Source organism: Oncorhynchus kisutch, linkage group LG2 (genome assembly GCF_002021735.2).
Source record: "Oncorhynchus kisutch isolate 150728-3 linkage group LG2, Okis_V2, whole genome shotgun sequence".
Taxonomy (NCBI): domain Eukaryota; kingdom Metazoa; phylum Chordata; class Actinopteri; order Salmoniformes; family Salmonidae; genus Oncorhynchus; species Oncorhynchus kisutch.
In genome coordinates, this window is record NC_034175.2 from 27,791,642 (window position 1) to 27,815,511 (window position 23,870).

General features: G+C 44.7%; 1 protein-coding gene across 1 annotated transcript in view; it reads right to left on the minus strand.

Annotated features, from left to right (window-relative positions):
- Window positions 1–1,876: 1,876 nt before the first annotated feature.
- Window positions 1,877–23,870, minus strand: part of LOC109864620 (inhibitor of Bruton tyrosine kinase-like) — a 38,983-nt gene continuing 16,989 nt past the window's right edge. The window contains exons 12-26 of the mRNA XM_020452481.2: window positions 23,204–23,839; window positions 22,005–22,091; window positions 21,721–21,803; window positions 21,176–21,213; window positions 20,919–21,015; window positions 20,521–20,622; window positions 20,226–20,343; window positions 14,132–14,192; window positions 13,796–13,917; window positions 13,518–13,630; window positions 13,141–13,420; window positions 12,811–13,065; window positions 12,378–12,572; window positions 3,224–3,356; window positions 1,877–2,921 (exon numbers count right to left, since the gene is read on the minus strand). Coding sequence (XP_020308070.1) covers window positions 2,796–2,921; window positions 3,224–3,356; window positions 12,378–12,572; window positions 12,811–13,065; window positions 13,141–13,420; window positions 13,518–13,630; window positions 13,796–13,917; window positions 14,132–14,192; window positions 20,226–20,343; window positions 20,521–20,622; window positions 20,919–21,015; window positions 21,176–21,213; window positions 21,721–21,803; window positions 22,005–22,091; window positions 23,204–23,839 — 2,446 coding nt within the window. The 3' untranslated portion in view covers window positions 1,877–2,795. The remainder of the gene's footprint in view (window positions 2,922–3,223; window positions 3,357–12,377; window positions 12,573–12,810; window positions 13,066–13,140; window positions 13,421–13,517; window positions 13,631–13,795; window positions 13,918–14,131; window positions 14,193–20,225; window positions 20,344–20,520; window positions 20,623–20,918; window positions 21,016–21,175; window positions 21,214–21,720; window positions 21,804–22,004; window positions 22,092–23,203; window positions 23,840–23,870) is intronic.

Below are 23,870 nucleotides of genomic sequence, written 5' to 3' on the forward strand. Positions count from 1 at the left end.
AATTCACAAAATAGGAACACCAAATTGAGAGTGCATGCAGAATTCTGACCAACTGAGAATTCACAAAATAGGAACACCAAATTGAGAGTGCATGCAGAATTCTGACCAACTGAGAATTCACAAAATAGAAACACCAAATTCTGAAAAAAACATCCTCTCTGTAAAACATAAAACCCCAAATAATGCATGCAGATTAGAATTAGGACAAAATCCAGAAAAGAGCAGTTCAATTCTATAACCACCTAAAAATGAAGTGGCTCCCAAAGAGGGGAAACAAGATTTATTTTACTCAAACCACCTTCTGTTGACCGCCTACCCTCTGGTTGTAAGGAAATTACTAGATGGCTTTTGTTTCGTCAGTGGCTGTTCTGGGTAAGGGGAAACTAAGGAACAGAGGACCGTGAGAGAGACCAAGATCTGAGCTGGATATAGGCTGTGTGACAGTGGTAACCAAGGATGACCAAAGGCTACCCAAGAGGACAAGATGGGTGAATTACAACTGACACGCTGTGTGTGTGTGTGTGTTGTCTGTGAAATAAATGAGTGAGATTGGGGGAAGAGATGTGGAAACACTCAAGGCTCGAACTTCAAGATGAAACGCTGATGGTCCCTGTACGGCAATAGAGAAAACACTCTCCCTCCTCCACTCTGTGCTCATCCATAAGCATGAGTAGACTAGGACCTGGAACCTACTCCCTGTTCTGAGTGATAAGAGAAGACTTCCATGTCGCCAGTTATCAATGGCAGCGGTCTAAGGCTTTTCTCAGTGCTAGAAGAGTCACTACAGACCCTGGTTCAAATACAGGCTGTTTTTGTATTTATTTTTTAACTACACCCCATCACAGACTCACTGGCTGATTACAATTCAGGCCCCACTACTAGGCTATGTCCCAAGTCACATCCTGTTCCCTAAATAGTAAACTACTTTTTGACCAGAGCCCTGGTCAAAAGTAGTGCACTACTTAGAGAATAGGGTGTCATCTGGGACACATCCTTAAAAAGACTGAAAACAGCAGGGGCAGATGTCACTATCGTGGCTCTGGCCAGCGGTAGGAGAGAGCAAGAGAGAGATTGGCTTAGTGCTTTGAGAGGCATTTTACTCCAGCTTCACGGATATGAAAACGGTCAGGGATGACACGACTGTACATGCTCAAAGTTGGAACTCAAGTAAATTGATTCATTTGTAAAAGTTCCCCATTAGATGGAAATTCAGCTGTTACATTCTATGAACAAGGAGAATTTCAGGAGATAAAATTCAGAGGTGGTGAGCATCTCTGGAGTATGTCACGCTCATTAGCAGGAGGTAAACGTCTACCGAGGTAAACACTTACGTCACATCGGAGGTAAACATTTTTAGCAGGAGGTGACCTGCTGTCAGTGCCCTAGCTGGACCATTCCGACCTGACATGGAGCCTTTTTTCTTTTCTGAGAGCCTTTCTGTGTAACGGCATCATCTCCGTCCTGACTAATGGAGCTTAATGGAATAATGACTAGGAACTCAGGTCTCTGGCGGACTCCTGATGTCATACTGTATCGACGTAGAACTATTAGGACCCATTAAATCCCCACCCTTCCCTCTCTTTTTATGGCAGGGTTATCATAGGTAGGTGTTTAATTGTTGTTTATTTATGCAGAGCACAGATGTTAGAGTGGAGAGAGGCACTGTTTCCATCGAGATAAATGTAGCTCTCACTGAATCGGTCAGGGAGTTGGAGGGCGATTGCCTCCAATCTTGTAGCAACACTAGACAGACTATCATGAGCCTTGGACATTCACACTTCTGTTTCGCATAACACAAGATGGGCCTATTGTAATATTGCACAAATAATTATAAGACCCATTCCACAATAAAGAATAATAGAACCAGGAAACATAGTCATTGGACAGGTGAGTTTTATTGCATGCCATTTTCTCACATCCAAAGTCTCAAACGAAGGGTTCTGCATGGTCTGGGTCACCAAGCCAACACATCAGCTCCAGAACACAAAATAAAGTAAAAACAACTCAAATACAACCAGCCAGAAAGTAGAAATTATTAGTGTGTGTGTACACATCAGAGGATCGTCAGGGTGAAAGCAAGGCAAACCCGACAGCCTGCCCTATAACTCTGATAAAGGGAAACCAGCGAATACTCATATACAATTAGCTCACATTAGAAAACGGCTGCATGACACCGTCACTCCCGACCACCTCCTTCCATGATTCAACTACCCTGCATCACACAATATATATCCAGAACACAACGCATTTCCCAACTCATAAAGTAGAACTAGGTAGCAACCAGATCAAGCTGGCCTCTGAACTCCAGGCCCTGGCATTAGGCTTAGTTCTTCTCAGAGGAACTTGTGCTATAGTACTTTTCCTAATTGGCACAGCTTATTCACCTAAAAAGTGCTGAAACAGACCAAATCATGCTTTGTTAATGTAGTTTGGGACCCAATTTGTAGTATGGACAGCTCCATTTCCTTACATACTTCGTCTTTGGCAACTACTTAACTGTAAACATATTTTAAAACAGCTGAAACTTTTTGGAAGAGTATCTTTACTCATGTTTTGATGGCAAGGTGAAAAAATATTTCTCTCACCCACTGTTCCTTGCTCAGGGACACACTCAAAAAAAGGTAAACACGAAAAAGAAGAGCCGTGACCAAACCTAAGGAGTCAAGCATAAAAAGACCTGCGTCAGACCCAGCCCACTGGCACAACTAGGCCTGAGGTATATCGTAACAATGACTGACAGGAGATACATATGGTCATCGGGTGGATAAGGAGATGGGTATGTGACGTGCGACATCTCAGTGTTTGTTCCAGAAGGGGATGGCGATGGGCCCCTGGACACACCTCTCCACCACAATCATCTCGTCGGGGTTGTTGCGGGTGCCGTAGTGATACAAAAGCTCTTGGATCGCTGCCTCCTCAATCTGCGAGGAGAGGGACGGGAGAGACAAACACAGTTGGAGTGCTTTAAAGCCACAGCCAAGTCAAGGTAGCTGTCCTACAGACATGAGTTCGACAGAGGTGATGGGGGGGGGGGGGGGGGGGGGGTTGAATATCAACAGCTGATCTACACTAAGTCCTTCAGATTTCCTCTTAGGGACATTTATCAAGGTACTGAATCATTATGTTGAGTATGTGAGTTCGAACTGACAAGCTCACAGTGAAAGGGAAAGCACTGTGTGCAAAATAAACATCTGCTACAAATTTCTGCACACACACGCGTTACCTGAATGAGTGCCAGAAGTTTCTCTCGGCTGCGGATCAGTGCAGCCTCCTGCTGTTTCTCCTCCTCCACGATAGAAGCAAAGGTTACCATGGAGGCTGTAGGGGGGCTGCCTGCCACTCCCAGCACCCAGGGGCTGGTCAGTAAAGAAAATGACCTTCAGTTTGAGACAGGTTAAACATTCTCCCCCTCAAACAATTGTCTGGATCCTACTTCCTGTTCTGAGTGATCACTTGTGACATGGAAGTCATCTCAAATGCCGATTAGGAACAGAAGCCATCACTATACCACAGACTCACTGGCTGATTCATACTCAGGGCCCACTACCAGGTTACATCCCAAATCACACCATTTTCTCTACATAGTGAACTACTTTTGACCAGAGTCCTGTAGGCTATGGTCAAACATACAGTTGAAGTCAGAAGTTTCCGTCAACGAATTGTGTCAAGTGTTTCAACCACTAAACAAAATTCTTGTTAACAAACTACAGTTTTGGCAAGTCGGTTAGGACATCTACTTTCATAGTCATTTTCCAACAATTGTTTACAGACAGATTATTTCACTGTATCACAATTCCAGTGAGTCAGTAGTTTACATACACTAAGGTGAGTGTGCCTTTAAAAGCTTGTAAAATTCCAGAAAATGATGTCATGGCTTTAGGAAGCTTCTGATAAGCTAATTGCCATCATTTGAGTCAATTAGAGTTGTACCTGTGGATGTATTTCAAGGCCCATCTTCAAACTCAGTGCCTCTTTGCTTGACATCATGGGAAAATCCAAATCAGCCAAGACCTCAGAAATGGAATTGTAGACCTCCATAAGTCTGGTTCATTCTTGGGAACAATTTCCAAACGCCTGAAGGTACCACGTTCATCTGTACAAATAGTACGCAAGTGTAAACACCATGGGACCACGCTGCAGTCATACCGCTGTTCTGTCTCCTAGAGATGAACGTACTTTGATGCGAAAAGTGCAAATTAATCCCAGAACAGCAAAAGGACCTTGTGAAGATGCTGGAGGAAACAGGTACAAAAGTATCTATATCCACAGTAAAACGAGTCCTATATCGAAATAACCTGAAAGGCCCCTCAGCAAGGAAGAAGCCACTGCTCCAAAACCGCCATAAAAAAAGCCAGACTACGGTTTGCAACTGCACATAGGGACAAATATCGTACTTATTGGAGAAATGTCCTCTGGTCTGATGAAACAAGAATAGAACTGTTTGGCCATAATGACCATCGTTATGTTGAGGAAAAAGGGGGAGGCTTGCAAGCCAAAGAACACCAACCCAACCGTGAAGCATGGGGGTGGCGGAATTATGTTGTGGGGGGCTTTGCTGCAGGAGGGACTGGTGCACTTCATAAAATAGATGGCAAAAATGTGTTGAAAAACATGTGCGAGCAAGGAGGCCTACAAACCTGACTCAGTTACTCCAGCTGTCAGGAGGAAAATTCACCCAACTTGTTGTGGGAAGCTTGTGGAAGGCCACCCAAAACATTTGACCCAAGTTAAACAATTTAAAAGGCAATGCTACCAAATACTAGTTGAGTGTATGTAAACTTCTGACCTACTGGGAATGTGATGAAAGAAATAAAAGCTGAAATAAAACCACTACTATTATTCTGACATTTCACATTCTTAAAATAAAGTGGTGATCCTAACTGACCTAAGACAGGGGATTTTAAATAAATGTATTTGGCAAAGGTGTATGTAAACTTCAACTCTGTGTGTGTGTGTGTGTGTGTGTGTGAGATAGATATATATATATATATATATATCTCCTTTATACAATGACGCAAGTCAGAACAAATTCTTATTAACACTGACGGCCAAACCCGGACAATGCTGGGTCACCCTATCACAGCCGGATGTGATACAGCCTGTATTCGAACCAGGGACTGTAGTGACACCTCTTGCCCTGAGATGCTGCGCCACTCGGGAGCCCAAATGTAGTGCACTACATACGGAATAGGGTGCCATTAGAGACTGCACAGAGTGGGAGCGGACGTCACAGACCGGAAAGAGAGCGTTCCCAGTCTGTGGTCTTTAATCCATCTTGGCTCTGGGCAGTGAGAAAAGATCTACGTCTGGAAGACAGAGTCCCCGAATGACTCTGATAGAAGAGGAAGTAAGCAAAAGTCAAGAGCTTCTGCAAAAACAGAGTTTGACACCATTGGGTCACACAAGCGCACACACTTCCTGTAATTGGTTGGCCTGATATGATTTGAGAGATGTCACAATTTTTTTTAAAACATTGCTACCAAAGTTTAAGTGAAAACATCCAATGTTTTCACAAGCATTCCTAAAACACCTCTGCCCATATTATGTGTTAATTTCGATGTCAACGTTATAGGACACAGCACATGAACAATCTCTTCCAAACGTTATGTAAAAACACCCCAAAATCTATTACGCTGAAATCGTATCGTTTGTCATTTCAAAATCAGGAGTACGCAGTATTCAGTTACCCTGGTCTCGTTTTGTGCTGTCTTGCCAAGTCCTGTGTTTTTTTTTATTTTTATCTTCGCACAAACAATGATCTGGGACCAGGCAAATACTCAGCTCTTTTGGCATCTAAAGCTCTACCAATCCAGCTGGTGTCTGAGGTGTAGTTCACTGTGCAGGGTGAAGTTTCCCCTAGATGCTGATCTTGGGTCAGTTTAGCATTTTCCCCACTAATAGTTAAGGTTAGGATTGGGGGTGGGGAGGGCTGATCATATGATCTGTTCCAACCAGGGAGTAGTTCACTAGACATGTCATTCTTGTTGAATGGGAAGTGAAAAGGTCATTGTGACCATCAGCCTGGTGGCTCCACAGCCCGAGCAATGAGTTACATCCTGCTTCAGGCAGCGGCTTCCCCTTCAGTACATTGACCCTTCACTAAGCCCCACCCCACTTGGTTACTGTTGGAACCTCAGACAACATTAACCCAGGAAGCGAAATTCCCCTTCCAACCACTGACGAAATCCCTTGATCTTAAAATACAATGAAATAAAAAAAAGACTACCCCTAACTAATCAGGAAACTCTTGGGTATGTTGTGGTGGACTGTCATTACAATTGCTTCACAGGAACATAGGGCTGGGTGGTACACTGTATTTGACCATAAACCGGTATTGAATTGTACATTAAATTCTTTAACGGTATTTGAAAGTTGCGTCTTTAGAAAATGTGATAGGCCGTGTTACACACATTTTTATAGTTTACTTCGCTGCTCGAGTTGGTCTCCGGTCTCTCTCCATGCTGATACCCACACAGACCTAGCCCCACCCGTCACTCAAGGAGCTCATGTGTTATTCCTCAACCACGAGACACTTGCGTTCAGTCTGCATGCAGCACATGCAACAATGTTGATAAGGATGTGGTTTTCACTTCGAATCTTAATATAAATTCCCCTAGCGTTCTAGTACTACAATATTAGTTTGTGTTTCTTACATCTGCAAACAGCTAGTTTTTTATTTTCTTTGCAAGTTGGGTCTAAATCTTGTTAGCCGCTAATCACTAGCTAGTTAATAAAAATGTAGCTAATTGTTTGCTGACTACATACATAGCAAAATAATAAACGTCCCCACACTGTCAACTGCGTTTACTTTCACCAAACTTTTCATGTGTAAATATTTTTATGAACATAAGATTCAACAACTGAGAAACTGAACAAGTTCGACAGACATGTGACTAACGGGGGGGGGGGGGGGGGCGTCACAAATCTAAAGTAACAGTCAGTATCTGGTGTGGCCACCAGCTGCATTAAGTACTGCAGAGCACCTCCTCCTCATGGACTGCACCAGATTTGCCAGTTCTTGCTGTGAGAGGTTACCCCACTGTTCAACCAAGGCACCTGCAAGTTCCTGGACATTTCTGGGGGGAATGGCCCTAACCCTCACCCTCCGATCCAACAGGTCCCTAACGTGCTCAATGGGACTGAGATCCTGGTTCTTCACTGGCCATGGGAGAACACTGATATTCCTGTCTTGCAGGAAATTGCACATAGAATGAGCAGTATGGCTTGTGGCATTGTCATGCCGGAGGGTCATGTCACGATGAGCCTGCAGGAAGGGTACCACATGAGGGAGGAGGATGTCTTCCCTGTAATGCACAGCGTTGAGATTGCATGCAATGACAAGCTCAGTCCAATGAAGCTGTGACACACCGCCCCAGACCATGACGGACCCTCCACCTCGATCCCGCTCCAGAGTACAGGCCGAGGTGTAACGCTCATGCCTTCAACGATAAATGCAAATCCGACCATCACCCCTGGTGAGACAAAACAGAGACTTGTCAGTGAAGAGCACTTTTTGCCAATCCTGTCTGGTCCAGTGATGGTGGGTTTTTTGCCCATAGGCGACGTTCTTGCCGGTGATGTCTGGTGAGGACCTGCCTTACAACAGACCTACAAGCCCTCAGTCCAGGCTCTCTCAGCCTATTGCGGAAAGTCTGGGCACTGATGGAGGGATTGTGCGTTCCTGGTGTAACTCGGGTAGTTGTTGTTGCCATCCTGTACCTGTCCTGCAGGTGTGATGTTTGGATGTACCGATCCTGTGCAGGTGCTGTTACACGTGGTCTGCCACTGCAAGGACAATCAGCTGTCCGTCCTGTCTCCCTGTAGCGCTGTCTTAGGCGTCTCACAGTAAAGACATCGCAATTTATTACCCTGGCCACCTCTGCAATCCTCATGCCTCCTTGCAGCATGCCTAAGGCGGGTTCACGCAGATGAGCAGGGACCATGGGCATTTTTCTTTTGGTGTTCTTCAGAGTCTGTAGAAAGGCCTCTTAGGTGTCCTCATTTTTCAATTAACTGTGACCTTAATTGCCTACCATCTGTAAGCTGTTAGTGTCTTAATGACCGTTCCACAGGTGCATGTTCATGAATTGTTTATGGTTCATTGAACAAGCATGGGAAACAGTGTTTAAACGCTTTACCATTAAGATCTGTGAAGTTATTTGGATTTTTACTGAATTATCTTTTTAAGACAGGACGTTTCTTTTTTAAGTTTTTAACACACATACCAGTGACAGTGTAGACCTAAATCAGAATGTTTGTAACAGTATCTTCTAAATCAGAGAGGAATACACAAAGCATGAATATGTTAACTACATGAAGTAGCTAAGAGAAAACATTCAATGTTGCCAAAGATTATTGCGTCCCCTAGGTAACCCTTAACAATTTTGGTTCCTACCCTGTCACAATAACGCCTCCTTGGCGTCCTTGTCGTCGTGTCAAACACTGTACTCAAAGTGCCCACCACTATATTCTAACTATAGAACTAGAATAATCATATTTCAATGATGCCAACAGTTCACCCAAGTGTTTTGCTCCAAATCACAAGTCAAATTTCATTTGCAACATTTGGTTAAAAATAATGCCTACAGGTGTGGAAACAATCTGAAATGAGTGCAGGAAATGTTGACATTGATGAAAGTGAAATTATTTTTGGTTGAATTGAACAGTATAAAACAAATCAGAAAGGAGGAAGACTCATTGAAATCACGTAGATTTGACAGTCTAGCAGTCATATAGCAAATGTAGAATAAAAAAATATATTAAAAAAATACGGTCAAATACAGTCATACCATACCAATTATTTTCAAATACCGTAATATGATATTTTGGCCATATCGCCCAGCAGTACGGGAAACTGGTAAAATTGTGTTTGTAGTATGGCTAGCCACTGAATGTCTCTGTGCATGCAGTCAAAGGTACTAACCACTTTGGGGGATAATATGTAGTGATGCACCGATATTACATTTTTGGCAGATATTTTCCTTGCCAAAATACCCAATAATTAAAATGTTAGCTGTGTTTTAAGCATTCTAATACAGTTAAAAAGTTAACACAGACAGACACAGTGGTCTAAGGCACTGCATCTTAGTGCAAGAGGCATCACTACAGTCCCTGGTTCGAATCCAGGCTGTATCATATCCGGCCGAGATTGGGAGTCCCATAGGGCGTCGCACAATTGGCCCAGCGTCGTCCGGGTTTGGCCATCATTGTAAATAAGAATTTGTTCTTAACCGACATGCCTAGTTAAATAACAGTTACACACATCACTGATCAAAAAGTTATTTGGTTGGCATTTGTGTGTCCCCATTACCAATAAAACAATCAAAAACCTATTTATTTCACTTACTTGCTTGTTCAGTCGTTTCATTCTCAACCAGGATTTCTATGGAACGCCGTTTGGTTCTTTGGGTGTCAAGAAATCTACTACTTAACGTGTCAAATAAGCTTATTGACCAATCAGGACCTGAATATGACTGCACATCACAATAATTTAACGGATTCATACATTTTTTAAGTAGTTATTACACATTGATTACACTGTCACTCTTATTTCATTTGTCACAACAATTCAACGATACGTGTGCTATAATGCTGGTAAAGTCATCTCGCGCACCTACAGTGCTGGTCATAAAAAAAATTCAAAGCTAGCTAGTGCATGAATGCAAACAATGTCATTTTGCTATATTTTCTTTGAAGAACAATCATTTTCAGTGGCTACAGTTAGCTAGCAAACTATATAGCTAAGTGTCATCTAAAATAACCCTAATTTATAAGACAGTTCTTATTTGATTAATGGTGGTCGGATCCATCTATGTGAAGCTAGCCACAATAAGGATGTGAAGCTAGCCACAATAGTGGACTTTGCGATTACCATTTGCAGTACTGTCAAATATACTTTTATTTTGAAGGCAAACTGAAAATTCCACTATTGTGCCTAATCCTTATTGTGGCTAGCTTCACAACACATAACCCGGTGCGGCCAAGCCTCACTAGCCAGATGAAGCTAGCTGGCGGCTGAAAACGTTAACACTGTTGCCAAAGCTAAGTTGCTGACTAGCTATTTATTTTCATGAACTGAAGTTCAATTTCAATAGGTGAACAACAAGTGGCTACCTAGCTAATACTTACAAGGATTCCTAAATCATTGCAAAGAATAATGAAAGTGACTTCAGGTTCTACTGTTCCTTGTTTTCAGGCTAGTTGTATTGGTGCTAGCTATGTACCAAGCTAAAGTTAAATACCCCAGAAGTTGCGGTCGAACAAATTATGCTTTATTATCAACGCGGTATTTTAAGCACAACATTCTTGGGAAGCGTTTGCAGACTTTTTTGTACATCTTTTTAAACACGCAAAGACCCAAATGGCATTCCATAGTATTATGTCGTGACGCTATTACTGTGTAACTCCGGTATGGCAACATCTGAAAAATAGCGCACTTGGTAGTGTGTACCGGCGCACGACCAGTCGGCGAAAGCCAACATCACCCACAACAGAACGGTTGATTGTCAAGGGCAATGAATTTCATTATCTTGGCTTTAATGAAGTCACCTTTTGAGTTGCCTCGCTGAGTGTTTGTTACTTTTTCAAATGACTGCTCAACTTTGACTGCTCAATCCACACAGCAGACTTTGTGGGCTAGTTTAGGAATGCTGTGTTGCACGTATAGCGCAACCTTTTTACGTGGCGTCATTACATCATGTAGGTATGCACGTCAGCTTTCACATCAGTTTTGCACATTGGGGCGTTAAACTAGACTTCGTGCCGATACCAATGTTGGCATTTTTAGCTAATATCGTCCGATTCCAATATGTTCACCGATATATCGTGCATCCCTACTAATAAGTGCTCTCAAATATTTTGCCGATGTCGACAGCAGATAAATTATATTCCTAATATAGCCAATTTAGCAAGCTAACTATGAGAAAGTTTAGTTAGCAAGCTAGGCAGCGTTAGCAAAGTTTGGTGCTCAATGAGAGAGCCCGTAGCTAACCAGTTGAGCTAATGTAACCGATGTGAAATGGCTAGCTAGTTAGCGGTGGTGCGCGCTAATAGCGTTTCGATCGGTGACATCACGCGCTCTGAGACCTTGAAGTAGTGGTTCCCTTTGCTCTGCAAGGGCCGTGGCTTTTGTGGAGCGATGGGTAACGATGCTTTGAGGGTGACTGTTGATGTGTGCAGAGGGTCCCTGGTTCGAGCGAGGAGAGGGACGGAAGCTATACTGTTACACTAACAAAGTATAATTTCGTATTAGCAAAATATTCCAAGAGCCTCTGCATTTCAGGAAACACAGTGGCAAGTACCCCTGGTATACTGTTAAATTATTTAGCCATTCAAAAAATTTTTTTTATATAAATCTCAGTTTTTCCCCACTGGCTTTCATGTGTTCATGAGCTTGTCTGAGGTGTCAGACTCAACGACAGTTGCTATCCATTGGAGTGCTGCGATTGGTTGCCCAAAATTCAGAGGAGTGCTTAGCGAAGGGAGTTCGGGCGATATTTTCCTCTCGCTAAAACAATGACCGGTTCAGCGGTTTTTTGTATGCCATCTGTGCATCTGCATAGATCACTTTGCACCCATGTTGGCAGGAGTTTCACGAGAGTGTGTGTAGAGAAGGCTATGCTTATTGTTGTTGCAATCTCGTCAGAGCTTTTAGACATCAATAAAGGTGATACATTGCACGCCCAGTGTGCAGGAGCTTCTTACCTTCCAATGACATTTGAACATTTCCGATGCACCTGCTCAAGCAAACCACAGACTCTCAGGACTGGTTTCCCGGACTAGCCGGGAAGCTTAACATAATCCTCCAAATCCTTATTCTTTCTTTCGTCTGCTTCCCTTTGGAATAACTGGGAATAACCAGAGAAACTCTGCCAGTCACTTGCCACTTTCTTAGTGACTATGTTTATTCTAAAGAGATACCTCACACAGACTGAACTAAATCCTGTATGGTTAAACCATCAGCTATAACATAGGCCTAATTATGGCACAATAACCATAGATACAAGCTTCACTATCTTCTTACTACAATGAAGTTGTGCATCACCAAGGTAACCAACTGACATTGATGCTAGTAGAGCTGCTAGTGCGTGTCAGATTCCTGTCTTTAATAGAAACAGGAATCTGCGTGAGCATGGCAACACACTAGAGACATCTAGTGGACAACACTGGTACTTTAGGGTAGAGTGATAGTTCATTGATTCATCGGCCATAAGGGCATTCATCCCTTGGCCATACATGCTAGTGTACTCCTCTATAGTGGGTGTGTGTGTGTAATATACACACACACACACACACACTTCTGTATGTGCGTTGGTGACAACTAACATAAAATATGACCGACTGCGTATGTGTGCGTGTCTGTGTGCACACAGTCTTACCCAGCGGGTCTCTCTGGCTCGCTGGGGAGCTTAGCAGTACATTTGAAGTTGACCCTCCTGGCAGCAGAGACCAGAGGCCCCTGAGCAACTGGCTTTCCCGGGGACCCTGGCCTCCCGTTCCTGACCAGGCTCTCCTCCTCCACCAGGAGGTCCCGGAAAGCTCGAGACGAAGGGGGTGTCTGGACCGGAGTGGCCCTGAGGAGAGAAGGGAGGTGGAACCATATTCAACAACATTTGATGAATCAAAAGTACTACTTCAGCGCATTAAAAAGCACTACTTTCACTAACAGCTGAGGGAATACGCAGTTTCTGTATTTGTACACAAATGAGAACGGGAGAGGACCTACTCTATTACATAGGGATTGTCTCACCAACCCACCACCTTCTGTGCTAGCTCTGAAATCAGGAGCATTCCTTATGGAGGGGGGCTTACCATGCTTTCCCATTCTTTGAGGGAGGAATGACTGGTGGCGATTTGGATAGGGCACACTCTGCACTGCCCTCCTTGGTTGCCATGGCAATCATCTTCCTCTGCTTCTGGGAAAGCTTGGCTGGGAGAGGGGACTGCTTGCTACTGCTGCCAACACCGAAAGGACTTTTGGGAGTGGCTCTGAGACTTTGAGTCTTTGAGCTGGCTTCCATATCCATGATGGCCCTGATATCCAAGACAGGACGTGACAGAGCAGGACTGGAGAGAGAAGACACAAGGTCACATACAGTTCCACCCCTGAACCCTGACCTGGTCCACAGTGACCTGGCTCACCTGGCTGTGACCTTGGGGATGTGCTCTGGAACAGAACTCTTTGGGGGTTCGGCGGGGAGGCCGTTCCGCATGGTGGCGGTGGTGGGGGTGCTGGGAGGCGTCTTCAACCTGGGACCTCCTTCAGCCCTCCCCTCCTCGGGCCTGTCGTGGAATACGGGACTCTGGAGGTTTCGGGGGCTGCGCACATCCTTGTAGCTGCCCTCAGAGTCAGATGTCATCAGCTCCTGCAGAGACTCCACGGAGTTGGTCTTTCCTGACTTGACCAGGCTGGGAGAGAGGACTGAGAAGAGACGGTGTATCATAATCCATATCAGCCCAACTCCAACTAAAGGAAATAATTATTGTGTGCCGTGATAAAGAGTGTGTGTGTGTTCTACCTGCAGCAGGTGGGCTCTGGATGATGTCAGAAAGGGTGTAACCCCCTGAGCTGTCGGAGCGTCGCCTAGGTTTTCTTTTGGCCTTCAACTTGGCCTTCTTCAACAGAGTCTCCCTGAGAGGAGGAAGAGAAACGAATTCGGCCACGGTTCAAGTGTTAGGGAGGTTACTGGCTGGATGCATTTCAATCCAAAACATTGCAACCTACTTTCAGCACCAAGCAACTTCCGGAATGAGATGCAGCCAGTGTTGTATAGTAGTTTGATAGATGGTATAGTACCTGCAGGAGTAGTCTAGTTCAGCGGCAGCTTTAGCGCTGAATGAAGAGTCCATGTCCTCGTACACAGTGAGGTCCGGGGCGTCTGGGTATGGCGTGATCAGTCGCTTCTGCATGGCCGGAATCTGACAGGAAGGTCAGTTAATCAGAACCAACAGTCATGTTCAGTAAGAATCACATGGAAGAAAACGAGTGAAACAGGGAGGGACTATCTGAGAAACCCTCCAATAACAAACCCTATCTTCGTTTTCTGTTGAGTTCCCCAACTGAACATATGCCAGGTATCGCACTATACAGATGATGCAGGTACGGTCACGGCACAAAGTGGAAATGACTCACCATCCTCCTGTAGGAGGCAGAGAGCTCCACCAGCACGTCATCACTCAGGATATCCAGCGCTCTGGAGAGAGAGATATGGATATATAAAACAGAGATAGAGAGAGACTCTCAAAGAAGAAGAATCCACTCTTCTTGTTGTTTGTTTAGTGTTATCCAAAATGGAGATGGGTAAACCACTTCTCCAATCTTTTTGGCCCTATAACAAAGAACCAGCAAAAACATTTACATGATCAAATACAAATCTTATAATCAACTATTAAAAGACTACCAGAACCCACTGGATTCTCCAATTACATTGAATGAACTACAGGACAAAATAAACCCTCCACCCCAAAAAAGACCTGTGGTGTAGATGGTATCCTCAATGAAATGATAAAACATAAAGACCACAAATTCCAATTGGCTATACTTAATCTCTAACATCCTTAGCTATGGCATCTTCTCTAATATTTGGAAGCAAGGGCTGCCCCCCCCCCAATCCACAAAAGTGGAGACAAATTTGACCCCAGTAACTACCATGGAACCTTGGGAAAATCCTCTTCATTATCATTAACAGCAGACAAGTACATTTCCTCAGTGAAAACAATGTAACTGAGCAAATATCAAGTTGGCATTTGAACAAATTACCATAGGACAGAGCAAGTATTCACCCAGCACACCCTAAAAAAGCAAAAGCAAAGTGTTCTCATGCTTTGTTAATTAAAACTTTACTAAATTTGACATAAGGGTATGCTATAGAAATTGATGGAAAGTGGTGTTGGGGGAAAAAAAAAATACACATTATGAAATCCATGTACACAAACAACAAGCGTGGATTAAAATTTGGCAAAAAAAAATCTATCCACAGAGCCATGGGGTGAGACAGGGATGCAGCTTAAGCCCCACCCTCTTCAACACACACACACACACACAGTTGAAGTCGGAAGTTAGTTGCCAAAACTATAGTTTTGGCAAGTCGGTTAGGACATCTACTTTGTGCATGACAAGTAATTTTTCCAACAATTGTTTACAGACAGATTATTTAACTTATAATTCACTGTATCACAATTCCAGTGGGTCAGAAGTTTACATGCACTACGTTGACTGACTTTAAACAGCTTGGAGAATTTCAGAAAATGATGTCATGGCTTTAGAAGCTTCCGATTAGGCTAATTGACATCATTTGAGTCAATTGGAGGTGTACCTGTGAATGTATTTCAAGGGCTACCTTCAAACTCAGTGCCTCTTTACTTGACATCATGGGAAAATCAAAAGATATCAACCAAGACCTCAGAAAAACAATTGTAGACCTCCACAAGTCTGGTTCATCCTTGGGAGCAATTTCCAAATTCCTGAAGGTACCACGTTCATCTGTACAAACAATAGTATACAAGTATAAACACCATGGGACCACGCAGCTGTCATACCACTCAGGAAGGAGACGCGTTCCGTCTCCTAGAGATGAACGTACTTTGGTGTGAAAAGTGCAAGCAAAGGACCTTCTGAAGATGCTGGAGGAAACAGGTACAAAAGTATCTTTATCCAGAGTAAAACGAGTCCTATATCGACATAACCTGAAAGGCCTAAACATACCTCAGCCCAAACATCAGCGCCACAGTTAACTTCCACAAATCTGAGAAGGAACATAAAATGCAACATGTCAATTAGGATCTGGCTAAAAATATTTGAATCACTTATTCAAAAATAACCTCTGTGTACAATGTAAAACACCAAATAATGCACGCAGAGCAGAATTAGGCCGATACCCACTAATAATCAAAATCCAGAAAAGAGACGTTAAATTCTACAACCACCTAAAAGGAAGCGATTCCAGAACCTTCCAAAACAAGGCCATCACCTACAAAGGGAGGAACCTGGAGAAGAGTCCCCTAAGCAAGCTGGACAGCAATTAGACCCAAACAATTGAGACAAAAAAAGACACTTGACCGAGTGGCAGATTACCTGACCACTGTGACTGACCCAAACTTAAGGAATGCTTTGACTATGTACAGACTCGGTGAGTATAGCTATTGAGGAAGGACACCGTAGGCATACCTGGCTCTCAAGAAACGACAGGCTATGTGCACACTGCCCACAAAACGACTCGTAAACTGAGCTGCACTTCCTAACACAGATCCACAAAGAATTTGTCTATTTAAGGTCCCACAGTTGACAGTGCATGTCAGAGCAAAAACCAAGCCATGAGGTCGAAGGAATTGTCAGTAGAGCTCAAGACAAGATTGTATTGAGGAACAGATCTGGGGAAGGATACAACAATATTCATGCAGCATTGAAGGTCCCCAAGAACACAGTGGCCTCCATTCTTAAATGCAAGAAGTTTGGAACCACCAAGACTCGTCCTAGAGCTGGCCGCCCAGCCAAACTGAGCAATTAGGGGAGAAAAGCCTTGGTGAGGCAGGTGACCAAGAACCCAATGGTCACTCTGACAGAGCCCCAGAGTTCCTCTGTGGAGATTGGAGAACCTTCCAGATGGGCAACTATCTCTGCAGCACTCCACCAGTCAGACCTTTGTGGTAGAGTGGCCACCCCACAATAAGAAGGCACAAGACAGCCTGCTTGGAGCCAAAAGGGAAAAAAAGGACTCAGGCCATGAGAAACAAGATCCTTTGGTCTGATGAAACCTAAATTTAACTCTTTGGCCTGAATACCAAGTGTCACATCTGGAGGAAACCTGGCACCATCCATATGGTGAAGCATGGTGGTGGCAGCATCATGCTGTGGGGATGTTTTTCAGAGGCAGGGACTGGGGGACTAGTTAGGATAAAGGGAAAGATGAACCGAGCAAAGTAGAGAGAGATCCTTGATGAAGTCCTGAGCGCTCTGGAGCATGTTCTCAGACAACGCACGAGTGGCTTCAGGACAAGTCTCAATGTCCTCAAGTAGCCCAACCAGAGCCTGGACTTGAACATCTCTGGAGAGAACTGAAGTGATTGAGACTAGTCAAGGATCATAATCACCTCCACTTTACCAGTCAACCGAGACCCACCGCAATAGGTCCACAGACTATGCAATGGCCATCACACTGCCCTATCCCATCTGGACAATAGGAATACCTATTTAAGAATGCTGTTCATTGACTACAGCTCAGCATTCAACACCATAGTACCCTCCAAACTCATCATTATGCTTGAGGCTCTGGGTCTCAACCCCACCCTGTGTGATAGTGTCTGATCGTGTCCTGGACTTCCTGACGGGCTGACCCCAGGTGGTGAAGGTAGGAAACAACATCTCCACTTCGCTGATCACCTACACTGGGGCCCCACAACAGTGCGTCCTCATCCCCCTCCTGTGCTCCCCGTTCACCCACGACCGCGTGGCCACACATGCCTCCAACTCAATCATCAAGTTTGAAGACAACAGTAGTGGGCTTGATTTCCAACAAAGACGAGACAGCCTACAGGGAGGTGAGGGCACTCTGAGTGTGGTGTTAGGAAAACAACCTCTCACTCAACATCAACAAAACAAAGGAGATGATCGTGGACTTCAGGAAATAGCAGAGGGAGCACCCCCCTATCCACATCGAAGGGACAGCAGTGGAGAAGGTGGAACGTTTATTAAAGTTCCTCAGCGTACACATCACAGACAAACTGAAATGGTCCACCCACACAGACAGTGTGGTGAAGGGGCAACATCGCCTCAACCTCAGGAGGCTAGGCACCTAAAACCCTGACTAACTGTTACAGGTGCACAATTGAGAGCATCCTGTCGGGCTGTATCACCACCTGGTACGGCAACTGCACCACCCTCAACCGCAGGGCTCTCCAGAGGGTGGTGCAGTTTACACAACACCGGGGGCAAACTACCTGCCCTCCGGGACACCTACAGCACCCGATGTCACAGGAAGGTCAAAAAGACCATCAAGAACAACCACCCGAGCCACTGCCTGTTCACCAAGCTACCATCCAGAAGGTGATTTCAGTACAGGCACATCAAAGCTGGGACCGAGAGACTGAAATGAGCTTCTTTCTCAAGGCCATCAGATGGTGGTATGGTATTGAAATCATTGGCCACTAACAAATGGATCACTAGTCACTTTATTAATAATTATGTTTACACATCTTACATTACTCATCTCATATGTACAGTATTTTATTGCATCTTGCCTATGCCGCTCTGTCACTGCTCATCCATATATTCTTATTCCATTCCTTTACTTAGATGTGTGTATTAGGTAGTGGTGGAATTGTTAAGATTACTTGTTAGATATTGCTGCACTGTCGGAACTAGAAGCACAAGCATTGCTACACTCACAACAACATCTACTAACCATGTGTGTGTGACCAACAAAATTATTTGATTTGAAAACAGCTCCCCATCCAACCTGACAGAGCTTGAGAGGATCTGCAGAGAAAGATGGAAGAAACTCCAAATACAGATGTGCCAAGCTTGCAGCGTCATACCCAAGACGAGGCTGTAATCACTGCCAAAGTTGCTTCAACAAAGTACTAAGTCTGAATAATTATGCATGTGCCGAATACAACAAGTGTTGATTTTACCATGAAATGCTTAGTTACAAGCCCTTAACCAAGAGTGCAGTTCAAGAAGAAAATATTTTCCCAGTAGACTAAGATAAAAAGTAATAATAAAAACACAGTAAGAATGATAATAACGAGACTATATGCAGGGGGCACCGGTACAGAGTCAGTACGTGGGGGTGCAGGCTAGTTGAGGTAATCTGTATATGTAGGTGGGGGCGAAGTGACTATGCATAGGTAAACAAACAGCGAGTAGCAGCAGTGTACAAGGGGGGGGGTCAATGTAAATTGTCCGGTGGCCATTTTTATGAATTGTTCAGCAGCCTAATGGCTTGGGGGGGGGGGGTAGAAGCTGTCGAGGAGCCTTTTGGTCCTACACTTGGTGCTCTGGAACCACTTGCCGTGCGGTGGCAGGGAAAACAGTCTGACTTAAGTGACTGAAGTCTGACAATTTTAATGGGCCTATTATATAAGTCTTGGACGGCAGAAAGCTTGGCCCCAGTGATGATCTGGGACGTTCACACCACCCTCTGTAGCGTCTTATGGTCAGATGCCGAGCAGTTGCCATACAAGTCGGTGATACAACCGGTAAGGACGCTCTCAATGGTGCAGCTGTAGAACCTTTTGAGGATCTGGGGGCCCATGCCAAATCTTTTCAGTCTCCCGAGGGGTAAAAGGTTGTTGTGCCCTCTTCACGACTGTCTTGGTATGTTTGGACCATGATAGTTCATTGGTGATGTGGACACCAAGGAACTTGAAACTCGACCTGCTTCACTACAGCCCCGTCGATGTTGAATGGGGGCCTGTTTGGCCCGCCATTCCTATAGTCCACAATCAGCTCCTTTGCCTTGCTCACATTGAGGGAGAGGTTGTTGTCCTGGCACCACACTGCCAGTTCTCTGACCTCCTCCCTATAGGCAGTCTCATTACCACCTGGGGGCGGCACATCAGGAAGTCCAGGATCCAGTTGCAGAGGGAGCTGTTTAGTCCCAGAGTCCTTAGCTTAGTGATGAGCTTCATGGTGTTGAACGCTAAGCTGTAGTCGATGAACAGCATTCTCACATAGGTGTTCCATTTGTCCAGGTGAGAAAGGACAGTGGAGTGCAATTGAAATTGCACCATCTGTGGATCTGTTGGGGAGTTATGCAAATTGGAGTGGGTGAAGGGTGGATGTGAGCCATGACCAGCCTTTCAAAGCACTTCATGGCTACCGACGTGAGTGCCACGGGGCGGTAATCATTTAGGCAGGTTACCTTTCGCTTCCTTGGGCACAGGGACTATGGTGGTCTGCTTGAAACATTTAGGCATTACAGACTCGGTCAGGGAGAGGTTGAAAATGTCAGTGAAGACACTTGCCAGTTGGTCCGCGCATGCTTTCAGTACAAGTCCTGGTAGTCCGCCTGGCCCAGCGGCTGTGTGAATGTTGACCTGTTTAAAGGTTTTGATCGAATCTGCTACCGAGAGCGTTATCACAGTCATCCAGAACAGCTGGTGCTCTCATGCATGCTTCAGTGTTGCTTACCTCATAATAAAAAATAAAAAAAAGGCTGTAACATAATAAAATGTGGGAAAAGTAGAGTGGTACGAATACTTTCCGAATGTACTTTATACACACTCACTTGGACTCGAGCAGGGCAGCCATGTTGTGCACGATGAACTGGATGCAGGACAGTTTGAGCTGCTCAGCGTTGTACATGGCAGAAAACTGCAGCAGCTCCGCAGCGTTCTTCAGCGTCACTGAGGAGACGGAAGAGGAAGCCATTTTTTAAAACAAACAGGACAGTGCTCTCACACGGGTGATTTTCAAGACAAAGCTGTTTGACATGTTGACAGGCAGGAGAGAAAGAGAGGAGGACAGAGGCATGGGAGGAGAGCAGAGAGGGCTAAGAGGACAGAGGGAAGATGAGGACATACGGTTCTCAGTGATGGCCACCTCACACATCTCCTTCAGTCGGGTGATGAGAAGCTGATCGGCCACCACCAACACGTTGCAGACAAACTCCACATTGAGAGACTCTGGAAGTGGATAGAGACAGACTTTTAGCTTCCAACTACCTTGTGCATCAAGATCAAAGTCAACATGAGGTTCGTAAATATTATTAGGGGTAGCCAAGTGGTACTTATTTTTAACTCAATATTTATTTTATTTACTTATTTGACAGGGACAGTGCACATTTAGCAACATTACAGAGTCAATGTGTATGTACCCAAGTTAGCAAGAGCTCATTTCCATCCATAGTTCCAAAGCATTTTTCACTGAGTGTGTGTGTGTGTGTACAGGTTGTATATGCATGATCTGGTGTGTCCTGTACCTTTGATAGTGGGAGACTCGTCAGTGTAGACATATTCTAGGATGACCTGCAGTATCTCTGAGCTGGTGGGCATCTCTAGGGCACTACAAGAAGTGGCCTGTGGGGGGCACACAACAACTACATCACCATCACAAGTAGCAGCACACTTACTCAAGCACAATGTGAGACAAGGTTTTCAGAGCCAACGGTTACTTCTGGCAATATTAAAATTAAGCTTTAGTGTACAATGAGCAAGACCTCCAATTGCCAAAACATACCTCTATCCAGGGGTTCCCCAGCATACTGTGGAAATACTCTGAAACACATGACATGTTTACAATAGAACTGCCACTAAGAAATATCCCAAAATCATCCCCCAGACACATCTTACTCCTTAATTAAAAATCATCCCCCAGACACATCTTACTCCTTAATTAAAAATCATCCCCCAGACACATCTTACTCCTTAATTAAAAATCATCCCCCAGACACATCTTACTCCTTAATTAAAAATCATCCCCCAGACACATCTTACTCCTTAATTAAAAATCATCCCCCAGACACATCTTACTCCTTAATTAAAAATCATCCCCCAGACACATCTTACTCCTTAATTAAAAATCATTTTCAATTGAGATTCTCCATTGAGCATGCTTTTAGTCCAGGGCTAGGTTTAATCTGTGTACCAAAAACTGGTCCCATGGCTTTAACAAATGACTGGCCAATCTAGTGTCAGATGTCTACAACCTTGAATAACCTAAACCCACAGTTCACCCCTCAAACTCCAAGAAACGCAACAATATGTTGACACATAGTAGCTCACCAAGTCTGGCACACAGCACACACTTGTGACAGGGGAACTCCTTGCCATCCTCAGACCTCAGAGTGACATCACAGAGGTAGGAGCTTGGGGGAGACAGAGATACAGCTTAGACGGAAAACAATATCTCCGCTTTGATATTTTACTACCCTGGTTTTCTGACAACGACACACACAACTGAATAGAGTCACAGAACATTGACTTGAATAGGAATGTCCATTCTAGTAATTACCTTTCTATGAACACAACATTGTCTCAGTTCATCTGCCACGCGGCAATTTACTCACCACTTTTTCTGGTTATATCGTGGCTTGTTTGCCGTCATCTTAAGCACTACATTGATCTTCCCGTTGTCATATTGCACTCCATCCAAACTGTAATAAAATGTATTTAACAAAATACACTACGGGTTATAACATGTTAATAACCCCCCCCAGGTCAATGCCAGTGTGAAAATCAATTAACATAAGACAACATTTCCATCAATTCAACAGTTAGACTTTTATTTTTTTTGCATGGGCTGTGTCTCAAATCCAACACATCCAGCGATGTTGGTCTTCGGCATGTGCAATGGAAGGTGGCAGAGCTACAGCGGTGTTTGTCAGACCAGGAGACATGCCGGAAAAAAAATTGGTTCTCTCGCGAAACGTCTGCAGTGTCCAAACGGTTGTGGCTAGAAACTATTTGAACACAAAATGTGTTTTTGGTTTTACTCTACAAACATCCACAAGCTTCACAGGACTAGTCTCATGTCTCAAACCCAAACACTTCTGTCAAGTCCAAACTGTTTGAGCTACAAACTAAAAGGACCCCACCATCAAAATTCTGAGACTCTTACAAACGTGTTCTCCGTTTTAATCTATGACGCCCACAAGCGTCACAAGACTCGTCTCAAGGTAACCAGGTTAAAAAAAATTGATTTAAATGAATAGGATTTTATGGGCCAAGGGTTACACATGAAACCTTCAGACACCTCAAACCATACTTCCTTTTGATACATTGTTGGACATTCGGTTGTGCCACGTATGAACATGTTATTCAATGCGTTTAAGGCTAATAGCAGAAGCCCAAATTCAATGTTTCATCAAATATTTGAAAAAATATACACCTACAGGGGTCCTAAAATCCCAAATCAGATAGCTAAATGACCATCTTAAAAACCTATTCTAGATATTTAAAAAAAAACATGTTTCCCTGAAGCAAATATGTTCCTTGTTGGGACTTGAGCTCAAACGGGGTGAGGTGCATGACCTTTCAAAGTTAGCATTTTCAATCACATGTTATAGCACCACCATCTGGCCAATCAATATAATTTTGTAAATGCCAGCTCTCAATGGTAAGATGCATCATTCACCCAAATTGTCACAAATCGGGCCACTGCGGTCTGAGATATATCGCGTGTGACAAACGTACGAACGGACCAACCCACAGTCCACTACCCGATTTCATCGTGGGGGACAACAATCATAACCAACTCAGTATTCACCGTGCCGACAGACTCCCCATGCCGAGCTTCTTGGCCACGCCCTGTAAGGTCTTGACCGGGTTGACTCTTCCTCCCTCTCCAGCTCCAGCCTTGCCTCCCTTGCCTTTTTTCCCAGGCTTGGTGCCCTTGCTTTTGGGCTTGTCTCCGTCCCCTCGGGCCGATGGGGTCAGCGAGCGGTACACTTCCAGGGCCAAGCGGTCCCTCAGGTTGCCCTCATGGAAGCCCAGGTCCTGCAGGCTGCTGATCAGCTGCTCCTGCTCCGGGCCCTGTTGATTCTGGTTCTGACCGAAGACTCGAGGCCGGTGGCCCTGCACCAGCAGATCACAGGAGTCGGTGTAGATGAACTCCAGGACGTGCTCCAGCATCTCAGGGCTCACAGTCTCCACCACCAGCAGGTCACAGCCCACCGCATCCTTGCTCCTCCTCACCTCCCCGTCACCCTCCCGTCCGTCCGGCACCAGCTGCTTCCTGAAGAACTCGGACCTCATGGACAGGAGGTACTTGTGGGCGGGGAAGGTGCGGTCTCCAGCCTGCAGGGTCAAGTCGTGGATGCTGTCAGTCTCGTCCGCTTCCTCCAGCAGGCCCCGGAAGTGTTGGGAGAAGGAGGAGGGAGATACGCTGGGAATCTCAAACAGGCTGGGCGGGGGAAAGACAGAGATCAGACATT